Here is a 13,517-nt window from a genome sequence, read left to right on the forward strand (position 1 = left end):
CATAAATTCCTCCATCTTTTAATGGCCTGTTCCATCTTTCTCCTTGAACCTTCTACATCCGATTGGCACCATCTTGTTTCTTGGCTGCCCACATCTTCCTATTCCCAGCCCCTCTCGTACATCCCCCTCCTCCTCACCACTACTTCTATTCTCCATTTCGCCCGAGATGGCACAATCTTCGCAAGATGATCTGATTCTTTAGAAATCCTCCTCTCCCTTTGTAATTGTTGGCCAAGGCTTTCCTTTACCCTCTTCGGTGGGCATAGCACTACTTTGAAGAAAAGTGAGAATTATGGACAACTAGGCCCAGGCAATAAGTGCTGGCCAACCAGCAATGTTACGAATGAATAGAACAAATTTTCTATCATGTCCCATCTTTATTTTTCCTCGACCAAGACCTGAAATAATTTACTTATAACGTTGTTTGTGGGAGCTTACTGAGTGCAAATTGATGACTGTACTTCAGACATACTTCTTTGGCTGTGAAACTCTTCAAAACGTCCTGACATCATAAAACATACTAAGTAAACGCAGAGTATTCTTTCTAATTTACCTGATTCTAGCCTGGCCTAACTCCTTGCCGCCCCATCATTTATTGGTGTGAAGTCTTGGCTCTGTGTGTTTAAGGTGCCATGAACCTTTTTCCACAGGAAGTTGATGATCTATTCAGAAAGTTGGATAAAGACGGTGATGGAAAAGTGAGCCGCAATGAGTTTCTTCTTGGCTTATTTCGGCATGGATCTGCTGTTTCAGTCCCTTCCACACCCTGCAAGCAGAGACACCGTCTCCATCAGGTAAGGCCACATTAAGTTAATCTTTTGTAAACTTGTACTTAATATATAATGTCAAGCTTGGGTCCTCATCATTTTTTTTCTTTTCACATGGTTCATCAATTGTTCCTCCAACATGTAGATGCCAATCTAGGAGCTTCATTCTTTCCACTTCATTCTTTTCCTGTTGCTTCTTGTATTATTTCCCTGCTATTTTGTTCAGAATAGCTCATTTTCCCCCTTACTGCAACTACATTTGCCCACATCCTGTACTACCATTGACTCAATGCTCTATCTTCCCTTCTTGCAAACTTTCCCTAACTGTTTGGCACCCCATCACTTAGCCTGAATACTTAGCACTCCATCTCTTCACGGCTGCCATGCCATCACCTTTGCGTTGCTCACACTCTCCCCTACTTCTCTCTTCTGGTCCCTTACCCTTGTCCTATCCATCATCAAGCTGAAACCCTTGCATTCATACACACACTCATCTAAAATGCTAAGTTCTCTCATTCTTCTGGAGGCCTCCTGGTTTCCCAGTATTATAAGGACATTGAGCTATAAAGGAGGTACTTCTGAAGTTTCCAAAGGCATGAACAGTGTCAATAAAAGGGAATCGGGCAGCATTGAAACAATCCCTCAAGTGGAACAAGAACAGAGGGCCTCAGACTCTGATGAGGCAGGCAAATTCTGAATTGGTGCTATATCTGATGATTCGGAAAGAAGAGAAATCGACCAAATGAACAGTGGAACAGTGACAAATTGAACTTGTTTCTAGCAGTTTCTTCAAGAAGAATTCCAGAAGTAAGGAGTGACAAATATAATTCCCAGGTAGTCAATTTTGGTAACTATGTTTGCTTGCATGAAGAATCAATTATTTTCTCTTTCAGAACTCTAAGGCGAACAGATGTAGAACAGCAACTCCATCCTTGATATCAAACACTGTTGGTTTGCAACTGTTTTCTGGTCTTGATGATGGTACTGGTTACGCAGCACCGGGACAAATAATCAGCATGTGGCAAGAAGATGGAATTAAAAACAGTCAGGAGATTTTAAAGGTGAGACTGAGCATATTTTGAGAGCATTAGTGAATGCATCATGTTCTGCCTGAGTTAAATCAAGGTCCGGTTTGCCTTCTCAAGCGGACCGAAAAGATTCCATGGCACTGTTCTAAAGAACAGGGCGATCTCCCTGGTATTCTGACCAATAATTATTATTTGACTGACATCACTAATCCACAGTATCTGGACATTATCTGAGTACAATAAAGTTTCTGGTTATTTCTGGGATTGCAATGTATGCAAATTGGCTTCTCTATTTCCAATGCTAACACAATGACAGGACTTAGAAACGGTGAAAGGTGCCATATGATACAAGTGTTTAAAATTTCATTTAAGGAAGTCATTTCCCTTTTCTTTCTAAAGAAAGGAAATGATACTTCTGTTAGTTATTAAATTTATATATTTTAAATATTTTCAATTGTATTATTTCTGAGCTAAGCTCGCTTTGTGGATAGTAAGTACTTCCTGTGCCTTTTTTCATATTTCATCTATCCAGAGTTTCTGAACTGTTTTTGAATTGTCTTTTTAATAATTGGGTAATTATTTCTCACTTCCTACTAAAAAGGGGAAGGACAGAACCAAATTATTCAGAAATCAATAGCTGTACTTGTTTATCATAGGAAAATGGAGCTAACTTAGTAAAGAAACTTAAAAGGTTGTTGGGCATCCAATGCAAAATGTGTGTCCATGGATCTTTTAAATTAGCCTGTCCATGTAAACCAGGATTTTGGTGGTCTTTCTCATGTTAGCTGATCTAATTTGGGACAGAATAGAACTATGATAACATAGAATACTGCAGCATAGAAAGATCTAACCAACTGGTTCGACACTTCCCCTTGCGCACTGAAAATCTTTCCTTTTCAACAACAAGAAGTTCCCTTTTGAAAGCTAGTACTGACATTTGGTATAGCTCCGCTTTGGTAAAGCGGTCAGCACGTTAGTTTTATTTCAGTTGGTGTTGAAATTTTGAGGCAATGCTGATTATTTTTAGATAAAGGTCCGATAGAATGTGAGAGGAATACATTCTCTTACATAGATCAAGAGGTTTATTTAAAGCTACTTTTGAACAATTGCATCAAGGAATAGGAGAAATAAGATGATTTATTTTCAAATAGTTTAATCAATTCAATTTATATCTTGGGATTGCTATAATTCATACAGCTGCACTCCCACAATTTGTCTGTTCCTCTCCTGACCCCTCATTGCCTCCTGCTCACTGTCCCACACCTTTACTCTTTGCAAGTGAGGGAGCAGGTTCTTGAGTGGGTAGGAGGCAATGTGGGTTAGGAAGCTAGGCAGCGAGCAGAGGGCTGAGTGTAAGTTTGCATGTACCAAAGGGCAGAAGGATGCCAACGTTCCTGACACACATCGATGACTGACAGTAGCTTTGACTTCCTGCCCTAATGTGGTGTCATGAGATGTGGTGTTTTTGCATTTGGGCACACATGTGGATTGAGAGCTTGAAGGAGGGAGCAGAACAGAGTTAACTTGCAGAAATATTGTTTTTATCACTGCTTGTAAAGTGATATTTTCAGCAATCAGGAAGGATGTTAGAACAGCTAGAAAGACTGTGTTCAAGAGGTGCTGAAACCAAGTGTCGCCAACGCCACTTTTGTTGCTCTTAATTTTCATTGCAATCTGTTGCAGCTTCTTGCAGTTTCATTGTGTTCAGTCATTTTAGTTATGTGCTGTTTATTCATGCAATAAGTTGCAGTCGGTAAATTGCAAATGATGACCGGAATAAGACCATAAGATGTAAGAGCAAAAGTAGGCTATCTAGCATCTGCTCTGGCCTTTAATACCTACTCTGATAATCCTTAACTATACTTTCTTGTCTTTTCCCATAATCATCAATTTTCCTCAATCTGAGTTCTGATCAAGGGACACTGGACTCGAAATATTAACTGTTTTCTCTCTACATATGCTGCCAGACCTGCTGAGTTTTTCTAGCATTTAGATTTCTAGTATCCACAGTTCTTGGTGTTTATTTTAATACTCTCAATTCACTTACTGATTAAAAGTCTGTCTATCTCAGCCTTTAATATACTGATTTGACCCACACTCTGTGATAGAGTTTTACAGATTTCATGGCTTGTTTTTTTTTTCTTTTTTTGACACTTTTTCATTGTGTTCAGTGTTCATATTGAAGCATTTGCACTTCAACCTGACTTTGTTTGTTTGTTTCTCTCTCTCTTTGTCTCTCTCTTTCTATACTTCACTGTTTCCTTTGTCTTTTGTACCATCAAACTGTTTTGCCACGTAATCTCTCCTATTTTCAGCCTTTCCATTTGTTACAAGAAACAGAAATTACCGGAGAAACTTAGCAGATCTGGCAGTATCTGTAGAGAGAATGCAGAGTTAATCTTTTGAGTCCAGTGACACCCTTCCCTGTTCTTTCCATTTTCCCCCACTGCCAACACTATCCCTAACGCTTGATTAAAATCTACTGGATCTCTATCCTTTTCAAGTTGTGACCAACCCCATTGAATGTTAACTGTTTGTCTCCACAAATGCTGCCAGACCTGCTGAGTTCTTCCAGCATTTTCTTTTTTTATTTCCACATTAAGCTGTGTCGGTTTCATGCAATATGCTTTATGGCAGATCACAGAAACACTGAATTGCTACAGAATCTTAGATTCTTAGAATCATAGAATCCCTACAGTGCCGAAAGAGGTCATTTGGCCCACTAAGTCTGCACTGACTCTCTGGAGAGCATCCCAATCAAATCCAGCCCTCTACCTTATCCCAGTAATCCTGTATTTCCCATGGCTAACCCACCTAGCCGGCACATCTGTAGAAACTATGGGCAATTTGGCATGGCCAATCCACCAAAGCTGCACATCTTTGGACTATGGGAGGAAACTGGAGCACCTGATGGAAACCCAGGGGGAGACAGGGTGAATGTGCTAACTCCACACAGACAGTCACCTAAGGCTTGATTCGAACCCGGATCCCTGTCACTGTGAGGCAGCAATAGTATCCATTGTGTCTGCACTAGCTCTCCAAATGATTAATCCACTTAATTAAATTATTCTGCCTTTTCCATGTAACCCTGTGCATTCTTTGTTTTAAGATCTTCTGGAAAGAGGAAAAAAAAATGTCTAACCACTTCACTTGCCATTCTTAGGCTAACTCATTGTGGCATAATATTGATATCAGAATATAGAAACAAAAATAGACATTGACCCCTCCTGACTATATTTTGGCATTCAGTTAAATCATGAATAATCTGTAAATCTATTTATGCTATTAAATTTATTAACCATGTTTAAATCCATTTACAACCTTGGTTCTGTAGCACTGCATGTCCATGCCCAAGCATAATGTATCAGTTTAATAAAACAAAGAACAGAAGATTTGATTGTGTTTGTGTTTTAAAAAAAAATCTATCAGATCTTCAGTTTTCAAATTGTCATTTAAGCTAGCATTAATCAACTTTCAGAGGGAATATGTTCTAGATTTCCAATGCCAGTTGTGCAAAGAAGTATTTTTTGAGATAAACCTTTTAATGGCCTTAAGACCAGAAGACATAGGAGTGGAAGTAAGGCCATTCGGCCCATAGAGTCCACTCCGCCATTCAATCATGGCTGATGGGCATTTCAACTCCACTTACCCGCATTCTCCCTGTAGCCCTTAATTCCTTGTGACATCAAGAATTTATCAATCTCGGCCTTGAAGACATTTAGCGTCCCGGCCTCCACTGCACTCTGTGGCAATGAATTCCACAAGCCCACCACTCTCTGGCTGAAGAAATGTCTCCACATTTCTGTTCTGAATTTACCCCCTCTAATTCTAAGGCTGTGTCTACGGGTCCTAGTCTCCTCGCCTAACAGAAACAATTTCCTAGGGTCCACCCTTTCCAAGCCATGTATTATCTTGTAAGTTTCTATTAGATCTCCCCTTAATCTTCTAAACTCCAATGAATACAATCCCAGGATCCTCAGCCGTTCCTCGTATGTTAGACCTACCATGCCAGGGATCATCCATGTGAATCTCCGCTGGACACGCTCCAGTGCCAGTATGTCCTTCCTGAGGTGTGGGGACCAAAACTGGACACAGTACTCCAAATGCGGCCTAACCAGAGCTTTATAAAGTCTCAGTAGCACAACGGTGCTTTTATATTCCAACCCTCTTGAGATAAATGACAACATTGCATTCACTTTCTTAATCACGGACTCAACCTGCATGTTTCCCTTTAGAGAATCCTCAACTAGCACTCCCAGATCCCTTTGTACTTTGCCTTTATGACTTTTCTCACTGTTTAGAAAGTAGTCCATGCTTGTATTCTTTTTTCCAAAGTGCAAGACCTCGCATTTGCTCACATTGAATTCCATCAGCCATTTCCTGGACCACTCTTCCAAACTGTCTAGATCCTTCTGCAGCATCCCCACTTCCTCAGTACTACCTGCCTGTCCACCTAACTTCGTATCATTGGCAAACTTCGCTAGAATGCCCCCAGTCCCTTCATCCAGATCATTAATATATAACGTGAACAGCTGCAGCCCCAACACTGAACACTGCGCGACATCGCTTGTCACCGGCTGCCATTCCGAAAAAGAACATTTATCCCAACTCTCTGCCTTCTGTCAGACAGCCAATCCTCCATCCATATCAGTAGCTCACCTCGAACACCATGGGCCCTCACCTTACTCAGCAGCCTCCCGTGTGACACCTTATCAAAGGCCTTTTGGAAGTCTAGATAGACCACATCCACTGGGTTTCCCTGGTCTAACCTACTTGTCACTTCTTCAAAGAACTCCAACAGGTTTGTCAGGCACGACCTCCCCTTACTAAATCCATGTTGTCTTTTTTAATCTGACCCTGCTCTTCCAAGAATTTAGAGACCTCATCCTTAATGATGGATTCTAGAATTTTACCAACAACCGAGGTTAGGCTAATTGGCCTATACTTTTCCATCTTTTGTCTTGATCCTTTCTTGAACAAGGGGGTTACAACAGTGATCTTCCAATCATCTGGGACTTTCCCTGACTCCAGTGACTTTTGAAAGATCTCAACCAACGCCTCCGCTATTTCCTCAGCCACCTCCCTCAGAACTCTAGGATGTAGCCCATCGGGGCCAGAAGATTTATCAATTTTAAGACCTCTTATCTTTTGTAGCACTATCTCTTTTGTAATGGCAACCATACTCAACTCAGCCCCCTGACTCCCTTTAATTGTTGGGATATTACTCATGCCTTCCACTGTGATGCAAAGTACTTATTAAGTTCTCCTGCTATTTCCTTATCTCCCATCACTAGGCTTCCAGCATCAGTTTGAAGTGGCCCAATGTCTACTTTTGCCTGTCATTTGTTTCTTATGTATTGAAAGAAACTTTTACTATCATTTCTAATATTACTGGCTAGCCTACCTTCATATTTGATCCTCTCCTTCCTTATTTCTCTCTTTGTTATCCTCTGTTTGTTTTTGTAGCCTTCCCAATCTTCTGATTTCCCAGTGCTCTTGGCCACTTTCTAGGATCTCTCTTTTTCTTTAACACATTTCCTGACTTCCTTTGTCAGCCATGGCTGTCTAATCCCTCCCCGGATAATCTTTCTTTTCTTGGGGATGAACCTCTGTACAGTGTCCTCAATTATACCCACAAACTCCTGCCATTTTTGCTCTACTGTCTTCTACGCTAGGCTCTGCTTCCAGTCTATTTTCATCAGTTCCTCTCTCATGCCCTCATAATTACCTTTATTTAACTGTAACACTATTACATCTGATTTTGCCTTCTCTATTTAACTGTAACACCATTACATCTGATTTTGCCTTCTCCTTGTTCCGAGTGTCCAGAAGAAATATATTTCCCGTTATCAACCCTGACACATCTTCCTATCATCCTAAACACCTTCCTTAAGCCACCCCTGAAATTTCTATATTCCTGGGAATACAAATCTTGACAACTTGTCCTCACAATAAATTATTTTAACCTCTGTATTTCCCTGCATGACCTGAACACACTGTCTGGACTGGAATGCAGTCATGTACAAATATCCTTCCCAGTCTGCCATAGTCATGTGACCTCTACCATGAAGAACTCCAGCCATAACAGACATGCGTTCACTTCGATACACTTCATATTGAACACCGTCTTGTGTTGCACACAGAAAGCATGGTATCAGGACTGACACTGAGGTGAGTGTTGCATAGCTACCAATAGAGAGATCCAGCTATGTGCACAACTGTGCACTGCCACTAAAATAAATAAAAAGTCAAGAACAAGGAAGCTAACCACAATTAATCATTGGTCATGAGAAAATGGCTGCAGCTTTTCCCTCATCAGTTTCTGTTCCAATGATGGGGGATTTATACAAAAATGGATTCATGATATAGCAACACATTTGTTGATCAAGGCAGAACAATTATGAGTTATTGTATTCTTATCATTCCTGGGTAGAGACTGTTTCAAAGTATCTTACGGCTCGCTGAAGAAAAGAAAAAAAAATCAGAAAATTTAGAAGTTTTGAAGTTGAGCTTTGAGCCCCAATTAAAAATTATGTACGGACAGTGCATTTCAATATTAGGGACCAAAGTGAAAAAGAATTCATTGATCAATATGTAACAATATCAACTCAACTTACAGAAATCTATGAATTTGTGAAATGAAAGGATGATCTAATTAAGACAGGATTGTTTTAGGCTGGATGACACCACCAAGACGATGGATTACTCTGTGGGAATGATTAACATGAACGATGATCTGGAGTTCCAGGTCACAGAGGGAAAGTAAAATGTCACTCTTCTCAGCCAGGATAAGTCTAAAGCTTGAACTGATAATACTCAACATGCTAAAAGAGTGTAGAGTGTTGAAGCGCACTAAACCACTGATCGTGGAACAGATCGTAGAGTAATAAGATGACGTGTTTAGAGGGTTATGATGTCTTTTAGGAGAATGTAAGCTTGAAATAGATGTGAACACAAGACAAGATCAGCATTTGCTGAGGAATGTTGCAGCTGTCCTTGAGACCAGATTGAAAGGCAAGAAAACTGGAATAGACAGGAGTAATTCAGAAAGTAGGTAAAAGTGAGGACTGCAGATGCTGGAAATCAGAGTCTAGATTAGAGTGGTGCTGGAAAAGCTCAGCAAATCAGGCAGCATCTGCGAAGCAGGAAAACCGACGTTTCCTGATGAAGGGCTTTTGCCTGAAATGGTGGTTTTCCTGCTCCTCGGGTGCTGCCTGACCTGCTGTGCTTTTCCAGCACCACTCTGATCTAGTAATCCAGAAAGTGACAACTCCTATGGATTATTAGCATGGTAACAGTGAGACAACCCGTAGAGAAATTGAGCAAGTCTCACACAAACAAGGCAATCCTTGAATGGAGAATGTCACCTACTGAAGGAATGGAAAGTAATCCAGTGCAAAGACCAATGTCATTGTGTGCCTAAACTACACTATCAATAGCAAAAAAGCAACTGAAGCCAGAGGTAATATCAAGACATGAGTGAGCAAAATCAAGATGAATCGGTAGAAAGCCAAATTTCACTTTGACAAGTGTGAGCCAGTCAGGATACAAATACCTAACAACCTCAACAAAAGCCAGCCTAATTGGCAATTTGGGACTAGTATGGAGCAGTTTTCAAGTCGACTCGGTGAAAGCGCATGACCTTGTATACCGTTATAACTGTCGTCACCTTCACCCAACTGCAAAGACTGTGCCTCCTGTACAGGCAGCTGATCAGGAAGAGTGAATGCAACACTTGCTCAGAATGCAGAGCAGCACAGCAACCCATCAACAAAAATGGAACAACAATGGGCCCAACAGTGATAGCAAATCACACAGGAATGATACTCCCCAGGAAAAAAAAACATCACCCAGATGATTAGCCAGTGATGATAATCTGTACATGTCCCATTTAAGACACCAGCAGGACTCTAGGACAAAATTCCCTTGAATTTTTTCTCAGTCCGAAAACAGAAGTCAGTGTATCAGCACATCATTTGGTGGAACTTTGGAGTGGCTGTGTTGCCACAGAGCTTAAAGGGAACATTATTAAAGGACAGTCTGTTTAATCCATCTGCAGAGACTGATGGGAATAGGAAATTGCTAATACATGAGTACAGGTCTGCGTACAGTTGGTCATGTGGGAAAATGAAACATTAAATGATGTATGCAATTTTGTTCTTTGCTTTTTACATTAAAAAAGCAGGTTTTCCTGCTTTGCGGATGCTGCCTGACTTGCTGAGCTTTTCCAGCACCACTCTAATCTAGACTCTGATTTCCAGCATCTGCAGTCCTCACTTTTGCCTACTTTCTGGATTGGAATTTGGTGCAAGTATCCTTCCTCTTCTGCTCTATGTTAATTGTGATTTCTACCATGAGGCTCTATGCTTTAGGTAGCCAATTTAAATTCATTTCAGTAATGTGTTGAACATGTGTATCGTTCTTTTGTACAAGATACATATACCTCTTCAAGGGCCCCCATATCCTTTCTGAGGACCTGGGGTCAGAAATAAACATGATATTTTGGATGTGGATAGGTTTTTGTAATTGCGGTATAATCGGTAATGCTTTACATGAGTCAGAGGACTTAATGATGATCTATTAGGTGAGTAATTCTGCTTTGTGCTGATAATGCAAGGGGCAAGTGAAAAAGAGCACTCCCTGTGCCTCAATTATATGTAAATATAATCTTGTACAAGGAAGACACGCCTTTGGTTTGTTTGTCGGGACAGAGTTTATTTGTTTGTTCCTTCATATGCTACTGCATAGAACCAAACAGCTTCGTGACAATGTATGTTTATAAAGATATTTTTATAAATAAAGTATATTTTTGAAATAAAAAGACAACTGAACCAAAATGTACTACTTTCTGTTAAATGTCATACATTTGTGTTTATTTGAAGAGACCAAATAGAAATTGAGCAGTTTGTAGTGAGAGCAACGATTGGATACTTCTGATAAACCAATCCAGTGTGTTGTCTTGGTCAAATATATTTGGCCCATCATACTTGTGCTGAATCTTTAAAACATCTAACCAACTAATCTCATCTCACCCTTTTCTCCGTAACTCTGCAATTTCTTTTCTTTTCAAACATGTATCCAATTTATTTTGAAAGTTGCTGTTAAACGCAGCAAGTTCAGTCCAGATCATTGACCCACTATAGATTTAAAAAAAGTAAAATTCTCATTATCACTCCAATACTTTACTGTTAATCTTAAATCTGTACTCGCGGTTGTGGATATATTCGTCGAGCTGGGAAGTTGATTTGCAGACGTTTCAACCCCTGTGTAAGCAACATCTTCAGTGCTTGGAGCTTCCTGTGAAGTGCTCCTGTACTGTCTATTCTGAAATTTATTTGGTTCCATTTTCTGCTGCTTCTGTTTGCTGGTTCCAGTTGTTCATTGTAGTGGCAGGTATATTGGGCTTAGGTTTATATGCTCGTTGATGGAGTCCGTAGCTGAGTGCCCTGTTTCTAGAAATTCTGTGGCTGTCCTATGTTTAGGTTGTCGTATGATCGTTGTGTTCTCCCAGGTGAATTTGTGGTCTTTGTCATCTGTGTGTATGGCTACTTAGGACAGCTGGTTTGGGTGGTTGCTGTTCTGGTTCAGGACCTGGTCAATGTGTAGTTTTCCTGTACGCTTTTGTTGTGCATTGACCATTCTGTATTCTTTGTAACATCTCATTCAGGAATGGGAGTTGATTGTTGGTTTCCTCCTGTCATAAATCTGATCCCTGTGAGTATGGTGGTGATAATCCGGTGTGGGTTCTTGATATCTGTCCTCTTATTGATAGCAAAAGTGTTATCTACGTGTCTGATCCAGAGCTTGGGTTGGATTTGTGGTAGGGCTGTTTGTTCCAATCTTTGCATTACTGCTTCTGCTGTGAGCCCAGAGATGGGTGAGCCCATAGATATTCCACTTATCTGTTCATATATGTAGCTATTGAATGTGAAGTGTGTCGTCAAGCACAGGTCTGGTAGTTAGAGTATGCAGTCCTTGTTGACAGGTTCCCCGGCATGTTGTCTGTTCTGTTTGTCCAGGAGTTTGGCTGTTGTCTTTGTGGCCAGGGTTTTATCAATTGAGGTTAGTAGTGCTGTTACATGGAATGACACCATTGCTTCGTCCTTGTCTATGTTTATGTTCTTGATGTTTTCTAGGAATTCCTGTGATGATTGTATGGTTTGCTTGGATCACTAATAGGATGTTTTAGTTTTTGTTGGCGTTCTTCTGCCAGTTTGTGCGATGGTGTTGCCTGGGGTTGCCACAATGGGTCTAAGTGGTATGTCTAGTTTGTGTACTTGGGGTAATCTGTAAAATCTTGGGGTGTTATTACTTTCTGGTTTCATACTTTGTCGGGTAATCCAGGTTATTAGTCCGGTTTTTTTTTGTAGGTTCCACAGTGTTGTTTATTCTGTTGGTGAGCTGTGGCGTGGGGCCACACTCCCTCTGTAGGTAGGTGTCAGTATCTGCAAGTAGTCTCTCTGCTTTCTGAATATATTTGGTCTTGTCCATGATAACAGTCATTCTGCCCTTGTGCACTGGTACTATGATTATGTTCTTGTCATTTTTGAGTATTTTTTGAGCTTCTCTCTCTTTGTTGTTGAGGTTGTTCATTAGTCTTCATTAGTAAGGGTACAATGGTTTGTCTGACAGCTTGCTATGTCACTTCAGTTAATCTGTTAGTTCTGAGCATACATTCTAGTGCAGCTAGTAAGTCTGTTGATTTTGCATCCCTGTGATTGAGGTTGAATCCCTTGGCTAGCACCGCCTTTTCTATATCTGTGAGCTGTTAGTTGGAGAGGTTACTATGTCCTGTTGTCTGGTAGCACCGTTTTCCTTCTGTATGTGGTTCTGCTCTGTCTTATGGTAATTGCCACAGTCCATTCCTAATTTGTTTTTGAAATTTACAATTTTTGGCACGCAATTTCTTGTCTGTACTGGTGTAGTCTGTTGAGACCATCCTGACATGGTTTTGTCTGACTTGTTTGTTTCTGTGGCTTGTGGGTTGTTGATTGGTGGTCTCCATCTAATCTGACACACGTTTGTAGAATTTGATTCCTTCAGCATCCATATAGGAATCAGAGTTGTTCATAGGTAGCGCTAGGCAGTTGGCACAGGAACACACATTGGATTATCAACACCATACTCACTGGGATCAGATTTAAGAGTGAGGAGAACATCAACAATCAACTCCCATTCCTGGATGTGATGTTACAAAGAATACAGAATTGTGAGTGCACCACAAAAGTGTACTGGAAAGCAACGCACACCGACCAGGTCCTGAACTACAACAGCAACCACCCAAACACACACACACGGGAAGCTGCATTAGGATTGTGTTCAAAAGGTCTACAACACACTGCAGTACTCCTGATCTATGAAGGGAAGAAGAAGATCACCCCCACAGAGTATTCGCCAAGAACAGATATCTCCATAACTTCATCCATAGATGCCTAATAGACAAACAACATGACCTAATTCACTAGCCACAGTACCTTACATTGAAAAAAAGTCTCGGAACTGACAGCCAGACTACTCCGCCCACTTGGATTCATGACAGCCCATAAACCGACAGCCAGGCACAGACCCAGCTCACCAGGACAAAAGACCCTACACCCATCATGTGCAAGACTAAAGTAATTTACCTGATTCCATTCAGAGACTGCACAAAACACTATATAGAACAAATAGGCAGACAACTAGCAATCTGCATCCACGGGCACTAACTAGCCACTAAATGCCA

The 13,517-nt window shown here is 40.8% G+C and overlaps 1 protein-coding gene across 4 annotated transcripts in view; it reads left to right on the plus strand.

Moving 5' to 3' along the window:
* The window catches only part of ninl (ninein-like), a 157,668-nt gene that overhangs the window by 64,255 nt on the left and 79,896 nt on the right, over positions 1-13,517 (plus strand). For all 4 annotated transcript variants that reach the window (XM_072581295.1, XM_072581297.1, XM_072581296.1 and 1 more), the window contains exons 7-8: positions 651-794; positions 1,661-1,828. In XM_072581295.1, the coding sequence (XP_072437396.1) occupies positions 651-794; positions 1,661-1,828 (312 nt within the window). The remainder of the gene's footprint in view (positions 1-650; positions 795-1,660; positions 1,829-13,517) is intronic.

The sequence above is a fragment of the Chiloscyllium punctatum genome, chromosome 11, assembly GCF_047496795.1.
Source record: "Chiloscyllium punctatum isolate Juve2018m chromosome 11, sChiPun1.3, whole genome shotgun sequence".
NCBI classification, from domain to species: Eukaryota; Metazoa; Chordata; class Chondrichthyes; order Orectolobiformes; family Hemiscylliidae; genus Chiloscyllium; species Chiloscyllium punctatum.